Source organism: Lagenorhynchus albirostris, chromosome 10 (genome assembly GCF_949774975.1).
Source record: "Lagenorhynchus albirostris chromosome 10, mLagAlb1.1, whole genome shotgun sequence".
Lineage (NCBI taxonomy): Eukaryota > Metazoa > Chordata > Mammalia > Artiodactyla > Delphinidae > Lagenorhynchus > Lagenorhynchus albirostris.
The window spans coordinates 30,805,338-30,827,129 of record NC_083104.1 but is presented as its reverse complement, the minus strand read 5'-3'; the positions used below and the strand labels follow the sequence as shown (position 1 = coordinate 30,827,129).

Here is a 21,792-nt window from a genome sequence, read left to right as displayed (position 1 = left end):
TTAGTAAAAAATTTTTTAAAAAAGCACAGAGCTAAGCAGCTTAAGTTATTAACAATGTTGTGGTCTTTGGCAAACTCTGGATGAACTATAATGAAATGGAAATAGCAAGGTCGGTACCAATGAAATATGGTCATAAAGTCTGACTACTTCACAGTTAATCCTTTTTCTAATAATCTAAGGAAAGGTAAAGACCATCTAGGAATATTCTGGTAAAGAAAGTGGGGTAAATAAAAAGAATCAGTTTAAAAGGTATTCTTCTGACCATCATACTTTATTTTTAATACAAATAGGTAATAAAATAAAAGGTACCCAGATATCTTTTAAACAAGAATACATTTTCTGTATATCAAGCCATCATTTACAGATTAACACTACAAAAAATTTGCATTAATAACTCTTAATTCGTTTACATAAAATTATATGAAATAAACAAAATTGTATGTAGGATGAGAACCAACAAATAAGAACGAATTCAAAGTTCTAAAATCTTATCTCTGTATTAATTCCTTCACAGTTCCAAAAAATCACACCCACCTACAAAAAGAACATAGGTAGTCTTAACACTGAACACTATGTACAAACTAACTTCATTTCTCTTAGTTACTGTTGATTCCATGGGCCTGGCCAACACATGCATTGTGATGCCAGTCAGAACTGCTATCCTGCTCCGCCGGGGGTGGCCATTCTTTGCCCTGGAAGGAGGCATTACACCAACTCGTAATATTTCCCAGTCTGGGGATCAAAGTAACAGTTCAGACATGGGTCATACAGCAGAGTCAGCACTTCCTCGTCCTCTTCCACACTCAGGTCTTCTCCACCTGTGGGAAGGGGAACCACCGTCATGTTAGCTGTTGGCCTGGCCCGTAATTCTTAAACTGCAACAGAGAAGGGCAAGGAAGCAGGAATCATCTTTCCTGGGAGACTGTCCTTTGCGGGCAGGATGTCAGTGCTAGAATGGAGGAGCGCTGCAGATGTGATAACACTCTACTTGCAGTGTAAGACGGAGAAGAAACGGTGATTACAGGGGCCAGATTCGCTATAAAGCACAAGAAAAACGAGCGTGGAGAACTGGCAGGGAGAAGAAAGGATTAAGGAAGAGGGCCAAAGGACTGAAGAGTTATGAGGATTAGGGATACTTGAACAGGATTCAAAATTTGATTATCACAGCTCTAGACTTCTTCAAGGGCCAGAGCTGCACAGATGCCAAACAGTGCAAATTAATAAAGAGCTCAATCCCCATTCATACCACCTAAAAAGACTACCAGATAAACATGAATTAAAATAATGTTTAGAAATATGATACTCAAAGCATAGAACACAAATGGAAAACAATGTCAGATGATCTGTAATTTTATTAGCGGTAGCAAGATCTGTCACATTTGCTGGGAAAATGAACATGGCTTGATTTCTTTTTCTTGTGACAGCTATTTAGATGGTTTGGATGAAGAGAACACCTACCGCCTAAGTAATCAGCAAAGTTAGCAAGGTTTGGTTGGTTTTCAACAAATGGCATGGAATGAAAAAAAAAAAAAGCTTTACTAAGATATTTCCTGACCACCTTGTGTGTGCCCAGTGTTGTGCTCAGTACTTATGTACTTGATGCCATCACTAGCACTAGCAAGCGAGTGCCTTCTGAGTACTTCTCAAAATCCATGTAATAGGCTTGGAGGCTGGGAAGGCAAGACCTCCCTCAGCTGGAGAGGACCAGAGCAGGCTCAGGGAGGAGCAGATGATTAAGACAACACTTGTCTCTCTTCCTTAGCACAGGCTACTAAGGACCAAAGAAAACCAAACCTTTGGGCTACAAGCTCACCAGGGTCAGTTCTGGAGGGGATGGTGGGCATGGGCAGGGCTGACACAGAACAGAGGCTCAGTAAATACTGAGTACTTTTTGAAAGGGTGAATCAATGATTGTGAAACAAAGCTGGGATCTTAAGCGTCACTGCCCAGAGGAAGGGAAGGTGGTGGTAGTGGTGGTGGTGGTGGGACCTCACCTTACCCAGCCCAAATCAGATTAAGCTGGTGCATGGACACCGTCAGGACAGTGACAAACTGGAATTAAGGCCAAGGGAGTGGTGACAAAATGGTGGAGTGGGGTTTTGAAACTGTACCACAGCCATTCCTCTGCCCATCCTTCTTCTAACCACCCCAAAACATTTAACGTGATCCTTCCCTGCCCCAGGCACCAAGCCAGGTGTTGGGGATATGAAGATATAAGAGAGAGGCCCTGTTTTCAAGGAGTTTGCAGTGATCTGGGGGAAACAAGAAATCAGTGGACTCTCTGGTGAGTTGCATGCAGTGCCAGCAGTTCTTAAAAAGTGGGGTTTAACAGAAGAATGATTTCACCTGCCTGGCTTAGTAACACCTCAAACAGTACAACCCTCGATGGTTTAGAAAGCACTTTCTCACTCAGTAGCTCATTTGACTGTTATGATCCTGTGAAAGAGGCAAGTATTATCGTGCCTGTTTGATGGATGAGGGAAACAGGGTCTGCAAAGTTAAACAGCTCATCTGAGGTCACTTGGTGAGTTAGAGGCAGTGTCAGGGATGAACCTGGGTTTCCAGATTCCCAGTTCAGTGTTCTTTTGACCATACCTGCTCAATCTTATTGTTAACACATTACTGGTGTAACACATTCAATTGGAAGCTATTACATTATGGGGATTTAAATATGGAAAGTAAAAAATTGTAAAGGTGTCCTACATTTAAAGACATCAGTTTTGGAAACAAAAGAACTTTGATTTTTCATATTTCCAAAACCACTGACAAAGATGAGACAGTCCTTGTGGGAGGGGCAGAGGCAACTAGCTCAACAGGCCCAAAGGAACTGAGCTTATTAACTCCAGAAAAGGGAAAGCTTGATGGAAGTGACAACAGCCCTTCTGGCTTCACATATATAAAGGGTGGCAAATGAATGGGAAATTAAGACGATGCTGTGGGGCTCCAAGAGAAAGCAACAGGATCAATGGGTGAAAGTTACAAGGAGCCAGATTTTGGCTCAGCACAAGGAAAAATTTTCTAGACACTGGAGCTGACCAGGAAATGGAACGTGGACTCTAGGGAGGGTGAAGCGGGGACTGGGGCAATCATTTGTATGAGATTTTGTAGATGAACCCTGTGTAGGACAGGGGGCCAGATCCAATGATCCCTATGGTGCCTTTGATGAGTTTTTGTGACTCTTGGCTGCAGTGGCTTCTTGCATCCTTGAAATATGTCAGGACTTACAGCTAACGGCCACATTGATAGTGGTAGCTGACCTGAGCACCTTGCACAGTTTCTGATTAAGAACAGGAACCCAGAGAAGGCAGGCTGCCTTTCCTTTATTTTCTATTGTTACCTTAAGAGTGGTCCCTAGGGCCTTGCCTCCACCCTCCTCCTCTAAGTAGGAGAGGGTGGGAATGCTTTTCAAGTGCCTGTTTCATATTGAAGATGATCCCCTGGGCCACTTCTGCACATCAAAGGAGAGTGTGCATGTTCTTTACTTTCAGATATTCAATCCATCAACACTTTCATATTGGGGCTACTTCAGTCAACGGAACAAAATCAGGTGATCAATAAGTAACCACTGTGTGCTTGCTACGTGACTGAGCAGTCTGGTTATGGATGAGACAGCCTAGTTGTACATGTGACATACACACATGAAACAAAAACAGCTACTAAAGATTAATGAGGAGTTAAACTGGGAGTGGCTAAGAGCACCCCTGGGCTCTAGAATCCAACAAGCCTGGGGATGGATGGGAGCGCCGCTGCTCACCACCTGCATGCCCTTAGGCTGGGTACAGATTATTTTGCCTCACTGAACCTTCGTTTGCTCGTTTTTAAAATGGGAATAACCTTATTTCATAGGGCTTTGTGGACTAAGCTGGACACTGGGTAATATGCATAGCACAGAGCACACGGTAGTTGTTCAATAAATAATCACTACTATTACTATTAAGAATAATAACAATATAATAAATCCTTAACTACAGGCTACAGCTTTTTTAGTAACTCAGAACAGCACTGATAAAGCTTAAATATAAAGAAAAGACTTCACAGAGACAGGCAGAATGACATTTAGACAATGAAGTCAGATAGATCTGGGTCCAAATCCCATTTCTGCCATTTCACAGCTGTGGGACATTGAGAAAATTCACTACTCAGCCTCAGTTTCCTCATATGTAAAGTAAGGATAGTAATAGTACCTGTTATAGTACCTATGAGAACTAAATAAGATAACATTCAGCACACACAGTGAGTACTCAGCAAATGTTATAATCATTATGGAAAACGTAAGATATCTGAGTTAGACACGAGAGGGATATGTTCATTTATACCTCACTCCCTACCCCAAAACTATATCTGTTTGATTTTTTACTACTAAAAAAAAGGTTTGAATGAAACACAAAGTCCCCTACTAATTTTATACAGGATATTATAATTAATTCATCTTTAAATAAAAAGTTCTTATATCAAAAATCATGTATTTTTCAAAAAAGTAACACTAATTTTTTCCATCAGGTGTGATATTAAAACCACATATTACTGAGGTAAATAAATATAAGTTGAATTTTCTCGAAGATCTGCCATCCAATGTCTTGTTTTTACTGCATCAACACATTGGGGGAAATTCTGACCTCTGGCACCTAAGAGTTATATGCTGTATAATTGTTTAGTGCATTCTGTGCTTGTACTTTCCAAAAAGATAAAGTTTTAAGCTGGCGTTATTAAATTAGAAAACTCGATACATTTTTACAACTAGTCAGGAGCCTTTCAAAATGAAAATAACCATTCTAATGGGCCATGGGTCTTTATCATCCAACTGCAAAGGGATCAAGGTGCATCCAATTCATTAGTAGAGGTCTGGCTACATAATGCATGCAAACTGAAGCAATAACTGCTATAGAAATGCAGTCGTTCCAACACATATCGCTGTAGAACTGGAACTTCATGCATTATAACCATGGGACTAACGCAGGTTTTGTGGGTTTTAGTACTAAAGCTTTAAATGGGTGAATTTTAGAACTCTACCAACAATGACATTCATACAAAAATTGGGTGATATTAGGTATAACTTTATATTGAAATAAGTGCTTTAAACTTGCACAGATGGTTTTGTTTTCATTATAACTTAATTTTCAAAGCCTCCAACTTACATCATTTTGCCACTGTAATCTCTACGTAATGAAATTATAATATTGTTAAGCAATTACCACTGTGATGTCAAGCAATGGGAAATGTTTTGAAAGGTAATTATTGTGCATGGGCATGGGGTAATTTTCAATTATATTCTTGGATAGTGAAGAGTTCGTTTTTCTCCCAAATGCTAAATTGCTCTATTTAAAGACTGGCTACAGAAACTCTAAAAGGACAAATTAACAAATAAAACCATTCTCTGCTACCAGACTAAGAACAGCGGGACAGGGGTCCAAATTACATTTTTACTCTTCTGCACATAATAAAGCCATTTCTGGTGAAATAAAATTGCCTTTCAGATAATAATCTGTTTACAAACTTTCAGTTTCATCCACTTTGAAACTGGTTAACGGCAATAACAGAAGAAAACCCAACGGAGTCAGACCAAACACAGCAATATTACCTGCCCTCCCCTTGGTTAGATCAGTGTGAGCAGATAATTCCTCCAGTTCACCTTTTGAGTCAACTAATATAAATGCTTAATTATCTATATTTAACGCATTTTAACTGTAGATAATAGAAAACCGATATGCACAAGCTCAGTCTTCAAGCTTGAAAATAAATGATGTGGCACCAGTTTTTCAGATTTAAAGTCTCTGAATCAAGACACTGTACTTGATTTTCGATTTTCTGACGCTGCCATCTGGAGTTTTGTCTTTTTTTTACAAGTGAATGCATTTTCTCTCTTATAGATCTTGAAAACTGATGGACTGTATCTTTATGCGCATACTAATACACTATTGTTCCAACAATTCAGTGGTGACGGATCACCACTGGGAACAGTCAGCCTTCAGGTCAATAAAGATGACATTTTAGATAAGATTCTGCTGAGCACCAGGTGCTTGCAAACTCTTCCACCAACTTATATCACAGTAGGGCAAAATTAACTTGCACTAAAACTGGAGAACGTGAACTGTTGAGATTTGTTTCTCAGCAAATATGTGCCCTCAAATGGAAGAAAGATAAATGACCAATAATGGAATAAAAAGGATGAAAACGTACTTTCTTCTATTAGAAAGCTATATTGTTTTTTGGAAGGCAAATGATATACCAAGATTATAGTTCAGGTTTCATTTGGGAAATAAGTACATCACTCCTTTTGTAAAATCTCGTGGCTATATTTTACTTGGAAAATGCCACTTAAAACAACACATTGAAGAATTTGGATGATTAGTTAGGAATTCTTGCAATTTCATTCTTTCCAGCTAGTCTCTACTTACAAATGTGATTCAAATGTGCGCTTGTATATCAAATCATCACGTTGTACACCTTAAATTAACATAATGTTATATGTCAATTATATTGCAGCAAAGCTGGGGAATACCTCACAAGACATATATGTGCACTTGTAAATATGTGAATTACCACTCTGAGTGCTTTTTGTTGCACATGAAGGAAGGTCCCTAGTCAGACTATTGAGCTCTGAAGCCTACAAAGCCTATAGGATCTCCAGGGCCTGATTTCAGGCAAGGTGGCAACGCTGCAGCCAGGGGGAAATGTATCCCAATTCCAGCAATGGAATCTAGGACCACATCTGGGCCAAGGCCCCTCTGTTGTACATTTGGGGAATAAGTAGGTGGGGGGTGGTTCTGGAATAGGAGAGAGCCTCAGACACCCATCAGTGTGTTTACTTCTCTACTAGAGGGTTCACTTCCAGTATGACTGAAAAGAAGGCATTTCTTTACATAGTGAGAGGGCTGACTGCCCCCCTCTTAATCACTTCTTCTATGCAGAGAAGACACCCCCCAGACCCTGAAAGCTGCATAAGAAAATACTTCCTTGCCCCAAGGTTAATCAGAGACCAAAAGGCAACTACTTGCCTCACAGGGGAAGGGGAAGGAATCTGGATTCAAGAATGTCATACAGGTATAACTTGTTTTTTTGCACTTCGATTTATTGTGCTTTTTACAAATCGAAGGTTTGTGGCAACCCTGCATTGAGCAAGTCCAACGGCACCATTTTTCCAACAGCTTTTGCTCACTTTGTGTCTCTGTCACATTTTGGTAATTCTCAAAATATTTCAAACTTTTGCATTATTATTATATTTGTTATGATGATCTTTGATCATTGATGTTACTACGACAACCTGCTGAAGGCTCAGATGATGCTTTTTTTTTTTTTTTTTTGCGGTACGCGGGCCTCTCACTGCTGTGGTCTCTCCCGTTGTGGAGCACAGGCTCCGGACACGCAGGCTTAGCGGCCATGGCTCATGGGCCCAGCCGCTCCGCGGCATGTGGGATCTTCCCGGACTGGGGCACGAACCCGTGTCCCCTGCATCAGCAGGCGGACTCTCAACCACTGCGCCACCAGGGAAGCCCTCAGATGATGCATTTTTTAGCAATAAAGTATTTTTAAATTAAGGTATGCACTTTTAAAAGATGTAACGCTATTGGACACTTCATAGACAACAGTGTAATGTAAATACAACTTTTATATGCCCTGGGAAACCAGACTCATTTTATTGAGATATTTGTTTTATTGCGGTGGTCTGGAACAGAATGTGCAATATCACAAAGGTATGCCTGAAAATGCTAACAAATCATTTCACAAGCTGAGAGTTGAGGCGGGGGCTCTATGGGTCTAAGGAGAATTCTAAGGAGAGTACTATTTTATCCAGAAAGGCTCAAGAAAGAAAACTACCTAAATTAAAAACACTGCACTGGACACTTCAGCTGTGTAGTTCTTATTGACCTAAATGGGAATTCTGTGGTTCTATCAGTGTGGGGCTTAAGGGTGCGGACAGTCCAGTGCGACAGGCCTCGGTCAGTGTTCTGCTCCACAATCAGTGGGGCTGTGACCCAGGCTGTGACCCTAACCTCACCCGTACAGTGGCGACACAGCACAGCCCTATGCCAGTAAGTGTTAGGAGAAGTCACGGAGAGGTAACGCACAGGAAAACTCGACACAGCGCTGGGCACACAGCATGTGCTTTATTAATGCTGGCTTCTATTATTACTTTGATCGTCAATATTGCTTTTTTAGGGAAAGTTCTCCTTTGCATTTTGAATAAATCTTCAAGATACAGGGAAGATCCAAAAAGTAGACCAAATCATCCTCCTGTTTCCCATGGGCAGAAGATTCACTCATTCTACTCATCAAATATTTATGCAGCGTTTACAATATCCTAGGCTCCATGTTAAGCACTGTGGGTACCACGGTTGTTCGATGAAGCACAATGTCTGGTGCGATAACTAATAAAACAGATTTTGGAAGACTGCTTTTAGACTCAGGGTATTAGGTAAATGTCAAATAATTGCACGGCGGGAAACAGGACTATGAAAGGATTCCTCTGTTGGACCCAGGACAGGCGGCCAGATTCCCCTCTCTCTGGTTAGCTGTGAGGCGTCATGAGATTTCCATAAATTCTTGAATAGTAATTTGGATATTACACCTATAAAATAAGCATCCGCTGCCTATTTATGTCTCGTGGGAGATTAATTAATGTTCATAAAGGAATATCTTCTGTGGCTTTGCTGTACAAAAGGTATGAGAATGTTATTTTTATGAGACTCTGGCAACTCCAAAAGCCCTTCTGAGTGTGTTTCTCACTCAAAATCCATGCAACCTGCAAAAAAAGGTTTACAGGCCTGAAGAGAGAGGCATTATTATTCCATTTTGGAGCTGGTAAGCATGAATAATTTAAGGGTCATAGCTGTAAAGGAACAAATGTCAAAAACAAATTGACAACTATTCTTCGAGCGAAGTCTGCTTCATTTTCAAAAGGTCAATTTGGTAGTTTTCTTGAGTAAGTTCTGAAAGCTTAACTTCCCATTTTTACATTTCACACGGTCTCCAGAAAAACACATTTTCCGTAGGTGTTAAGGGTACCCGTGCCCATGGTACTTGATATTTGGCAAATGTATCATGGCCCAGCTGAGAGCTGCCCGTTTCTCCATTCAGTCGAATGGTGCGGAGTACAATGCTGTTCCTGCTGGCTGCTTGGCTCTGCTGGGAGCCGGGCTGTTCATTTCAGATGGAATTCACACACTTGAGACATTCTGGCCTAGTAGAAACTGGGGCTGTGACACAAATTTGTACTGAATAAAGAAGGGACTCTAGGGCCAGGTTTAATGCATGCATTTACTTTTGTATGGGCTGGGGCAAGTTTTCTAGAGTTACGTATTGGTTAGGCCAGCTTTCCCTGCTGTGAGAAAGCAGTTATGCCTCTAGCTGCATGGATACATCTCGGCCTCTCCATCTCTGATGGAGATGTGGCAGTTCATCATATCACTTCTCTGCTCTAAGTACCAGTGTCCATGTGTAAAATGGGGATAATAATAGTACCTATGTCTCAGTAGGCTATTCTGAGAATTAAAGTGCACATGTAGGCCTGGGTCACTGGAAGATGAAATAAACATTAGCTATTATTACGTTTATCCTAGAAGTCTGAAGATGGAAGAGCCTCTTTCCCTGTGAACGAGACTTCAAAACCACCTTCACATCCCAGTGCAATGGTTCTGCAGAAAGGCACTGATGTGGAGGAAGACTGGATCCAAATCGTAACTCTGATTGAGCATTTGACCTTGGGCAAGGTCAAATTGAGGGTGATGAATTACATTAGTGTTTTTAACTGGTTCATTAGGGCCCCACGGCAGGGTTCTGAGACCATAACTCCCACTCCACCCAGAGCAGTTCTGCTTTTAACTCCTTTACTTATTGGGATTCCATATGAGAGTTCACTTGACAGAAAAGTTTTCATTGCTTATAAGTAAAGTTTAAGAGCCACCGCATAAGGTGACCTATAACTGTTTTAATTGCTAAAATGTGTGGGTCTAAGTTCAATACTCTCACTGTGGAATTTTACAAATATGCCTAATATACCAAAAAATTGGAATTGGGGGAAAAACTGAAAGTCAGATTTCAATGAATTACCCTGTTTTTTTCCTTCCAAGGTTGTTATAAGAAATGACCAGTTGAATAACATTTCTCTCCCTCTTTTTCCTCCCTTTCTCCCTTCCTGTCTTCCTTCTAATGAGAATCCAGCGTATCTAATATATGCCAGAAATTTCAGGGTACTAGGGATCTAGGAGTGAGCAAACTGACAGTCTCTGCTTTTAAAAACTCTTAGGCTACCTAGGAAACAAGGCAATACACAAGTAAACGAATCACGAGTTATGAACTGTGGAAAGGCTGTGACGAAAAGGCACTAGGTGAGGTGAGAGAGCCTGACCTACTCAGATAAGGTCCTCTCGAGAGGCCTTGGAGAAGGTGGGCACAGCGACCACCCAGGCTGGGCAGTCCCGCACTCTAGTCACCTTGCCCTTCATTCAGCCCCTCACTCCCTTGGCCTTGCCCTAGATCGGGTCAACACGGCAACTACACCCCTCAGCCACTCAACCCCTGGAGGGAGTGTGGCCACCAGTCATTTGTCACAAGCCTGGGGGTTGGGGGAGGCAGGTCCAGGCCTGAAACAGGTGACCAGAGGTCTGCTTTTCTTTTTTCTGAAAGGACTTAGCTACTTAGCCCTTGAGATGTTTTGTTTTCCTGTTGATTGGAACTCTCAACAGAAAAGTAATTTTTCAATTCCTGGTTTATATATTGTATTTTTTTATTAGGTAATTTATTTACTTGGTTCAAAGCCAAAAAAATTAAAAACAGTGCTTGGGCTCTGGGGCCAGGCTGCTTGGGTTTAAATCCCAGCTCTGCCAATGACTAACTTTACGTAAATTATTCAAGACCTTGCTGCCTCAGTTTCTTCAGCTGTAAAAAATAACAACTGCATATACAAAATTAGTATCTTCCTCATGGTACTGCTGGGAGGAGTAAATTTCTTTTTTACATTCTCTTTTTTTTAAAAATTGAAGTATAATGATTTACAATGTTGTGTTAGTTTCTGGTGTACCGCAAAGTGATTCAGTTATGTGTATATATATATTCTTTTTCGTATTCCTTTCCATTATAGTTTATTACAAGATAGTGAATACAGTTCCCTGTGCTGTACAGTAGGACCTTGTTGTTTATCTATTTTATATATAGTAGTGTATATCTGCAAATCCCAAACTCCTAATTTATCCCTCCCCCCAACCTTCCCCTTAAGTAGCAATAAATTTGTTTTCTATGTCTGTGAGTCTGTTTCTGTTTTGTATAAAAGTTCATTTCTATCATATTTTAGATTCCACATATAAGTGATATCATGATACTTGTATTTCTCTGTCTGACTTACTTGTGAGGACTAAATGTAACCAGTGAGCACAGTGTCTGGCATATATTAGGTGCTGAGTTAATGGTATTGTGCAACAGAAACTCAGGAAGAGTCCCAGACTACCCACAACTGTGCCTCCCTTCTCCTTCTGATGGTATACACTGGATGCTTGAGCCTATTATTTTTCTTTGACAAACACTTTATAAGAACAGATGGAAACACTAGCTCAGTATATTGGTAACTGTATGCTACGTTGTCTAAAACTAAGCCAATGACATGTAAAGATTAAGCAAATAGGAAACACTACTTTTTGATGGTTTTGGTTTATATTAACTACAAACTATCCAAGTTTATCAGAAGAGGGAAAGGGATACCAGATGGAAATCTAGGGTGACAGGGAGAAGGGGTGCCAGAGCTGGTTAACATTGGCCAGAACATTTCTACAATTCTTGGAATTTAATTTGTTAATTTGTCCTCCATGCAAGTTCTGTTTACCTTCAACATAATTGAGCCCCTGCTGTCAAAACATCACTTTGCAATGGCAACTTTAAGACATCCTTTCAGCCACTCATCACCACTATAGATCTTGGGTGCCTTTGTTTAAAGACCACACTTTCCTGTGGCTTATTTAGGATACTTAAAACATTACTTGTTCCCTCACAGCAAGGTCTCCTCCTGACACGCAAGATTCCGTTTTTCTATTATGAGCAATTATACATGTACACCCCTAAAAAGTCTCAATTTGAGGGGCATCATCTATTTCAGATAGTAAATCACAGCGACATCTCCATCCCTTGGGCAACCAAAATGCACAACTCAGATATATGAGCTCTCACTCTGAACTCTCCATACCTGAAGAAAAATGGGATGCTCCTCTTTCTCCCTGGGGCAATTAGGGAAAAAAGCCCTGGCACCTTTGTTGGAGTAATTTATACTGGTTTCAGTTCCTTTTTTTTTTCTTTTGCGGTACGCGGGCCTCTCACTGTTGTGGCCTCTCCCGTTGCGGAGCACAGGCTCCGGACGCGCAGGCTCAGCGTCCATGGCTCATGGGCCCAGCCGCTCCGCGGCATGTGGGATCCTCCTGGACCGGGGCACGAACCCGTGTCCCCTGCATCGGCAGGCGGACTCTCAACCACTGCGCAACTAGGGAAGCCCCCCTCCCCCCGCTTTTTTTAAACCGTAGATATAGAGCTTCCATCTTTATAATCCAGCTTGTAAAGGTATCTCAGGGAGTCCCACTCTGAGGTTGTCTGTCACTCCGGCTATGCATTTTAGAGTGCCCCTCACCCTTCCCATCTCAACCCCTCTATGTCTGACGAAGATTCTTTTATGTCCCTCCTCTACACACTCCTGACAGTTATGTTCCCTGCTCACAGCCAGAAACTAAATGGTCATCTTTGTGGCTCTCGTCAACAAAGAGAACCCCAGGCAAATTTTCATCCCTGCTTCCTTCTAATTCTTCTATTACTAATACTACCCATCAAAGCTCTGTGCCAGCCTTTGCTTTAATGAAACGGCTGTACCTCTGTATTAACGAAAACATGGATCTCTGTGATGCTGGAGTATTGGGTCTGCTTTATAATAATACTAACAACTGGTATTTGGTAGGCGCTATCCCAAGTATTTCATATACAGTATACCTCACTGAATCTTCATGAAAAACTTGCAGGTGGGCACCATCTATTATTAGTCTTATTTTACAAAACTGAAATTCTTAAAATCACACAGCAGGAATTGCTAGAGTTGGAATTCAGATGAAGGTCAATTTGACACCAAAGCCATACTCTTACGCCCTCAACTATATTTTGCCCGTGGATTAACCTTCAGGAGAACAAGGACAATTTTTCTTTTAAATTCCTATAGTTGCAAAGCACCTATAATCCTATAAAATGAGGCACAGATTACCTCATTTTGGCTGTGTGAGCCTAAGTGATCAGCATTTTAAAAAAAAGTGGCATCTCAAAGTGACTGATTTTCTCTATATATACTTAATTATTTTTATTTTTTATGCTTGGTGTTTTTCATATTCCCACCTTGAGCACTCAAGCTTCCAGAAGAATCCTGATGCTGCTCTGCTGGCTGTTGACTGGGAGGAACAATCGGTGGGCTCAGCATATTTAACCAGTCCCTAAAAAGAAAAGAAGAAAATAAATGAACCACATGTTTGTAATTCCATATAGAGATTTTACCTTTCTCCTGGATTTTTAACTCCCTGGGGCTTCCACAAAAAACCATTTTTCCCTTCTTCATATTTCAGAAAATAAGATGTCCAGAAATTAATATTCAGTTTTATAAATCTGTAAATACATAGTTGATTACTTAACTAACTAGCTGTTCCATAAATACACCAACTAAATGATGATGACTGTTCCTCTCAAAAGTTTATTACTGTTGATCGTCAACTATAGCACATCTCCTCTCACCTAAGAAAATTATTTCAACAACTAAGAAGAAATGCAGCAGAGACAAAGCTCCTTAGGACCTTTGGATAAGAAAGCCTGACAAAGTTACATGTCATGGATGACAAGAGTCCACTTGGGGATTCAAAAGAGAAGTTAGTCTTGGAGCTGTCATGGACCAGCCATGATGGTGGGAGATGGTATGCATTCACTTGGGGCTTTAGGGCAGGGGAGGACAAAAGAAGGAAGAGTGAGGGCCTTTGGGCCCTTGAGTGGCTCGATACTTCAGTTCTCCCAGTATGAATGGGGGCAAAGCCACTTCAGAAAGCACCTCCTACATTCCCCGTCCCTCTGCCTCCAACTTCCAACCTCATTCCCAGTCTCTTAACTTTCCTTCTTTCCATTCTTTTCCTGTCTCTCTGCTCCCTCTAGCAGATACCTGGGTGGGTGTGCTATAAGTCAGTGACATCCTGAAAGCATGAGTCACTGTGTGTTCTACTTCAACCCTTTCTCATCTGTAAACTTGCTATTGAGCTTCTTCACGGGAACAGAGCAGGAAGGGGAATGTGAAGGATTTTCCAAAGTGAATTATATTTCTTGCATTGATATAAGCAGGCTGTGTCATTGACCTTATTCTTCTCAACAGGAATATGTCCTCATGACCAAAAAATTTCTCTCTAAATTTCTGCATTTCCTGCTGTCTTTATCTACAATGGGAGACAGTCCCGACCAGTAACTAAGAGCACTGGCTCCCCAGGCCAATCCTGGCACCATGTTTCTGAAATGTGAGAACTTAGCCAAGTCGCTTATAACATCACTAAGCCTTATGTATAAAAAGGAGATAATAATAGTTACTCCAGAGTTTTGTCGTTAAGATGAAATGAAAAAAATGGATGAAAAACGTTTGGTATGGATCTGGGTACAGAGCTGCTGTCAAAAAATTTCAGCTATGACCACTATCATCTTCATTATCAGTGAAGATCATAGTATGGCTGTATCCACAATGATAAACCAAGGTAGGAAGTGGATTCTGCTGGAATTAAACCAGCCAAGGATTGTAGAATGATTTCAAGTCTATACAATAGAAGTTTTCTTTGCAAGCCATTTACTCTTGTATAAAAAGGATCTTAATGTAAAAATTATCCAATTCCTATTTGTATTATTTTAAGATACTTTCACTCACTGCTCACTTTAGCTATCACTAGATTATGGCTTGTAAAATAAGCAAGGTGAACTTGCTGTGTAATTGAATTTCATAATAACACATTAAGGACATCAGAAAGGATTTGTCACAGACTTCCAAGCTAATGGGGCATTTTCTGATAAGCACCTTTTACTTAGTCCATTTAATTATAGCAGACCAAAAAATTCCTACATTATAGAAAATTACAAGGTCACATACAAATTACTAGCCCAGTGGCTTCATTACTCGGCAAGAGAGATGGAGAGCAAAGATGAACAGGAGAAAAATAATGTTATCATATGATGACACCCCAGCAACAAATTAGAAACTCCAAACGATGGCAGTAGTAGTATCTACCATGGTCCATGGACATGCAGGAAAAAGCAGATGTTATAAAAGGCAAGACATTACTTCTTAGGCCAATGATTTGGTTAATGTTTTTCTTGTCAGCAGTAGCTATGGAAAGTACAGAGTTTTTCTTTTTGTGATTTTTGTTTGTTTTAAAGTAATTTCAGATTTATAGAAAAGTTTCAAGAGTACAAAGAACTCCTATATATCCTTCACCTAGATTCTCCAATTTAAACATTTTATCACATTTGCTATCTATCTATCTATCTATCTATCTATCTATCATCTATCTATCATCATCTCTCTATCAAGGGTTGGTAAACTATGGCCATGGGCCAAGTCTGGCCCACTGCCTGTTTTTGTAAGGCCTACAAACCAAAAATAGTTTTTATATATTTTAACGGTTGAAAACAATTAAAATAGCAATGTTTCATGACACATGAAAGTTATATATAATTCACATTTCAGTGTCCATAAATAAAGTTTTATTGGAATACAGCCACGTTCACCTTTTTACATATTGTCTATGACAGCTTTTGTGCTATGATGACAGAGTTAAATATTTGTGATCTGGCCTTTTACAGAAATGTTTGTCGGCCCCTGGTCTATAACCATGAGGTCATATTGCTTCCTCTAATACTAATATAATACCACAGAGTCATTTTCATCTTTCCTTTTTCCTTTCTGACACTGAGGAACCTGGCTCCCATTAGCCTCAGTATATTTACTTACTTTCTGAAGTACAGAACATGCCAAAAGTGGTGTCAAACAAAACAAAACAACCAATAGAACACCCCAAACCTACTCTCTAGGATTCTCTGTTTATGGTTCTTTTTTTCATTAGTTAAAATACCATGTTCAAAATTTACTTAGGCTAGTTCATTTTCCTACCTCTTCAGTGAGGTTATATTCTTAATTTGAAATATAGTTAGCATCATTTGCTTCTGTTTGCATTAAGTTTTTCTCCCCATTCTTGATTTTTATTACTTTTGTTGTTTTGAGTAGGTAAAATATGAACAGTTCAAAAGTCAAACTTTTACAGAAAAGCATATTCAGTAAGAGTTAGATTTCCTTCATCCCTTCCAGTCTGTTTCCACCCCCTCATCATTTCAACACCATCCCCACCCACTCCTCCAGAGGTAATTAATTTCATTAGTTCTTGTGTCTGTTTCTTTTTGCAAAAATTCAACAGATACACGTCTATTTTTTTCATTCCTCTTCTTTCTAATGTAAAAGGTAGTATACTATAATTACTCTTTTGCACTTTCGTTTTTTCAACTTAAAATATATCCAGGAAATCACTCATACCAGGTCATAGAGAGCTTCCTTATTCTTTTTGTTTTTTTTTTTACAGTTGCATAGTACTCCGCAGTGTGGCATACATTTATTTCACCACTGTCCTATGTTCGGGCAAGTTTTAAATATTTTGTGATTATTGCAATTAATGCTACAATGAATAACTTTGGGCATATCTATTTTTGTATATGTGGAGATAGACCTTCAAGATAAATTCTTGGAAGTGGGATTCCTGGAATAAAAGGTAAATGCACACTTGGTTTTGTTAGATACTAACAAATTGTTTTCACAAGGGTTGTACCCATCAGCATTCCCACCAGCAATGTCTGAGAGCGCTGGTTTGTCTACAGACATGTCACAGTGTTATGTTGTCAAGTTTTTAATGCTTTCCAATCCAAGAGATAATAACTGATAACTTAAAGTAGTTTTGATTTCCATTTATTTGCATTTCTTCTCATCATGAACATTATGAGTAGAGTTGACTCTTCATATGTTTAAGGCTATTTAATATATATGTGTATATATGTGTATGCATGTGTGTATTTTATATCTTTTTTTTCCTGTCTGTTCATGTCTTTTGCTCTTCTTCCATCAGGTCTTTTTTTTTTTGTCTCTTTTCCTCATTTTGTCATCTGTGTTTGCTTATGATATTTTTTGCCATGCAACAGGTTTTTAATTTTTCTGTAGTTAGATGCATCAATCTTTTCTTTTATTGCCTCTGTATTTATTTATTTATATTTTTAAATAAATTTATTTATTTATCTATTTATTTTTGGGTCTTTGTTGCTGTGTGCAGGCTTTTCTCCAGTTGCGGCGAGTGGGGGCTACTCTTCGTTGTGTTGTGCAGGCTTCTCATTGCGGTGGCTTTTCTTCTTGCTGAGCACAGGCTCTAGGTGTGCGGGCTTCAGCAGTTGTGGCACGCAGGCTCAGTAGTTGTGGCTTGCGGGCTCTAGAGTACAGGCTCAGTAGTTGTGGCACACGGGCTTAGCTGCTCTGTGACACGTGGGATCTTCCCGGACCAGGGATTGAACCCGTGTCCCCTGCATTGGCAGGTGAATTCTTAACCACTGCGCCACCGGGGAAGTCCCTGCCTCTGTATTTCAAACCAGAGTTAGGAAGTTCCTCCCTACAACCAGGTTCTATAGAAATTCACCCTTTTTTTCTTCCAGTTACTTGCATGGTTTCATTTTTCACATTTAGATTTCTGATCCATTTGGAGTTTATTCTGGTATATGTTGTGAGTTTATTCTGGTGTAAGGTGCATCTAATTTTATCTTGTAAAAATGACTACAGATTCCATATATGTGTGTTAGCATACAGTATTTGTTTTTCTCTTTCTGACTTACTTCACTCTGTATGACAGACTCTAGGTCCATCCACCTCATTACAAATAACTCAATTTTGTTCTTTTTTATGGCTAATATTCCATTGTCTAAAAAACCGGTACTGATGAACCTAATGGCAGGGCAGGAATAAAGATGCAGATGTAGAGAACGGACTTGAGGACACGGGGCAGAGAAGGGGAAGCTGGGACAAAGTGAGAGAGGAGCATTGACATATATACACTACTAAATGTAAAATGGATGGCTAGTGGGAAGCTGCTGCATAGCACAGGGAGATCAGCTCGGTGCTTTGTGACGACCTAGAGGGGTGGGATAGGGAGGATGGGAGGGAGGCTCAAGAGGGAGGGGATATGGGGATATATGTATACATATAGCTGATTCACTTTGTTGTACATCAGAAACTAATACAACATTGTAAAGCAATTATACTCCAATAAAGATATAAAAAAATGACTGCAGAATTCTCTTGAAAAATGATGTTAAGATTTAGAAGATTTTATTTAATTAAGAAACTTTAATCAAAACAACTCATTTGTTTGGCTTTTTATTAAGCATTAACAAGTATATTTTGAAATAAAGGGTTTCCATGTTAACTGTAAAATATGGAAAATATTTGGCTAAACAAAGTCAACCAGTAGGTTTTCTTGCAAGACCTTTGAGAGCCTTTAACAGACTGTGAATCTCCTGAGAGGAGCGTAGAATATGTAGACTGCCCACCTTTTTGCATCTGGAACTGTTCCATCTTTTTGGGATCATGAGTCCACAGACCACACCATACCTTGAGACACTTCAGGTTATAACATTTTCCCACCCTGGTGACATTGTTTTTGTTTTAAGTATTTTTAAAATTTATTTTATTTTTATTGAAATATATTTGATTTATAATATTGTGTTAGTTTCAGGTGTACAGCAGAGTGATTCAGTTATATATATAATATATATATATTTTCAGATTGTTTTCCATTATAGGTTATTACAAGATACTGAATGTACAGTTCCCTGTGGTATACAGGAAGACCTTATTGTTTATTTTATGTATAGTAGGTTGTATACATATACTCCTAATTTATCCCTCTCCCCTTACCTCTCCCCTTTGGTAAGTTTGTTTTCTGTGTCTGTGAGTCTGTTTCTGTTTTGTATATAGATTTATTTGTATTATTTTTTAGATTCCGCATATAAGTGATAACATATAACATTCCTCTTTCTCTTGTTTTGTTTTTATTTTACTTCATATATATTTAATAATTTCATTTTTTCAAGAGCGATCTGTTTTTTTTTTGTGACTTGTTAATAAGCCAGAAATGTGTAGTCTAGCACCTGTGCCTTACATGTTTACATTTTTACATGTGATATTTAATGCTAAGCCATGTTTTGACTCCCATGCCTTCCCAGGCCGCAAACATCTAGGGACGGGGGATCAGGCTCATTCACACATGTCAAGCCCTAGCTCAGCTGTGAGCCACTTCCTTGGCCTGCTTCTCACCCCGGCTGCCTGTGCTCTGGAACCTGCTCTTGCTCTTCGTTCTCCCATTTGCATATTTGCCCTGCCGTTTGCATTTGTTACTCTATTTTGTTTGGTTTCCTCAGCTCTGACTATAATGCTTTTCTCTCTACCTGTAATGAAGACCTCCAGCTCCTCTGGTGGAGAAGCATCCTGTTCAGTCAGGCTTGCTCTCCGAGCATGCTCAGGGGCTGCTTCCTCCTCCTTTCTCTCGTGGACCCAGGCAGGCCTCCCACCCCTGCCTCTCCTCTTGGAACTGAAGAGAAAGGACTTGCAGGCACACCTATACATGCTGAGCTCTGTCAGCAGAAGGTGTGTTTTATTTAAGAGTCAAGACAATGGGTTCACTTCAAATACCACATAAAAAATATAATGTAGATGAAAGATAAATACCATCTTGTGAATCCTCACAGTGGACAAATTCATCTAACATTAAAATCCTGCCCCCCGCAAATACCATGCTCTTTCCATTCAACTTGCATGTTACAGTTTTGAAGGGAGGCAGTGAGCTTTAACTGAATCAGAGCTGACTCAGATATTTTTACAACTGAGGATAATGTTCTCACTTAAGATAGACTATGGTTTCAGTTCCTTCATTTAAAAACAAGATTTTGCTTACAAGAGAATTTTACACACATTTATTTCATTAACGTGCTTCCTATAAATACATCATATATGAATACACACATACGCACATATATACAAAGACATGCATGATATGAGAGCAACAGTTAGCTTGATCATCTGTCTACATATACAGTAATCATTTACTGAACTGCTGTGTGTCAGACCCTAGGGAATCAGAGAGCTCATCGTCAGATGGAAGAAGCATTCTAGCTAACAGAAAACGACATGGGCTGCTGTGGGCTGATCAGCTTATTTGTGTGTTCCCTAAAGGAATTCCCTTGTAAGGAAACTGCCTACAATCTTGTATACATTTAAATATTTATTTGGGTGAGTAATTATTTGAGAAATCTAAAACATGACAACAATTATTACATAGCTCTCATTTACAGCACTGAGCTACCTGCTATCATAAGGGCTGGGTTAGAGGAGCTAGCCCAGTGTGAAATACTTACACAGGAGATCTTCTATTAGGAATTTAGAAACTTGCAGCAATTTCTCTTCGATACTTATTGATATTTATCATTTGGTACCAGTGTAAATTTCTTATTCACTGAAAGCAGTCTGGGTTTTAAACATCTTCTAGGGCCAGGGAACAGACTGGGGAGAGGACTAGGAAATAGCTCACTTCGGGGAGAATTCATAGATTCTTTTTAAAACCTGGTGAAAACTGTTTTCCCAGAAAAATGACCAAGAATACCAAATTTTCTTTCAATTTTAGGAGGTCGGAGATCATCTGAAGCCCATTCGTGCACTTCTGGAACCTGAATTAAGAACTTCTGCGTCTTGGAATATCACAGAGGTGTTTTTGTAGTGTAAAACCCATGGTTCTTTGTAAAGGCCCAGACAGTAAACATGTTAGGCTGTACAAGCCACAGGTCTCTGCTGCAACTATTCAGCTCTGCTGCTGTAGTGTGAAAGCAGACATAAACGATAAGTAAACAAGTGGCGTGGCTGTGTTCCAATAAAATCTTATTTACAAAAGAAAAAAAAAATTCTGCAATGGGCAGAATTTGGCCCATAGGCTGTAGGGGAATGACCCCTGTCTTAGAGGAAGGAACTGTGAAGTGGAACATTCTCAAGGCTCTTATGAGAATTCCTGTCAATTTTCCTCTGAAATGCCTTATGAATTTACCTTTCTCACCATCTCTACATCCACCACCAAAGTCCAAGCAACTACCTTGCCTCCTGTTATCTGCAATAAAAGCTCTGAATTGATCCCCTTAGAGTCATTCATTCTGGCTTCACTTCTCTGTTCTTCACACTATGGCCAAAATGCTAATCTGATTATGTCAACCTCTTTTTCAAACCCTTTAATATCACTGGGAAGCTATCGTATTTGGGAGAAAGACCAGAATTATTACCTTGGCCTTTGAGGCGAGGCTCTGCATAGCCTCGTCTCTATGTGTTTTTCCGACTTCATCTTGCATTGTTCTCCCTCTCACTCACCATGCTCCAGCCACACTGGGCTTCTCTCGATTCCTGGAAATATGCCATGCTCCCTGCCATCATGGGACTTTTGCCCAGGCTGTGCCCCTTGTCTAGACCATGTTCTCCTCCCCTGCTCCTACCCACCCACCCCTTATCCTGGTAAAATCATATCCAACCTTCACATTTTGGCTCAAGCATCACCCTCTTGAGAAGTCCTCCTGGACGCTCGCTCTCTAACCTAGCTGAGTTCCTTTGTTACTTCTTCTAATAGAGCAACTGTGATCTTCTCTTTAAGAGCTCTTATTTGAGTTCATAATTACATCCTCATTTGTTTGATCGTTCAGTGAATG

General features: G+C 39.9%; 1 protein-coding gene across 3 annotated transcripts in view; it reads right to left on the bottom strand.

The window, feature by feature from the left end:
- Positions 1-316: 316 nt before the first annotated feature.
- The window catches only part of CFAP20DC (CFAP20 domain containing), a 267,799-nt gene continuing 246,323 nt past the window's right edge, over positions 317-21,792 (bottom strand). The window contains exons 16-17 of one of the 3 annotated variants that reach the window (XM_060164004.1): positions 13,351-13,445; positions 317-818 (exon numbers count right to left, since the gene is read on the bottom strand). In XM_060164004.1, coding sequence (XP_060019987.1) covers positions 706-818; positions 13,351-13,445 — 208 coding nt within the window. In that variant the 3' untranslated portion in view covers positions 317-705. Of the gene's footprint in view, positions 819-841; positions 1,037-13,350; positions 13,446-21,792 lie in introns of those variants that run through there. The other 2 variants (XM_060164005.1, XM_060164006.1) reach the window with 2 other exon arrangements.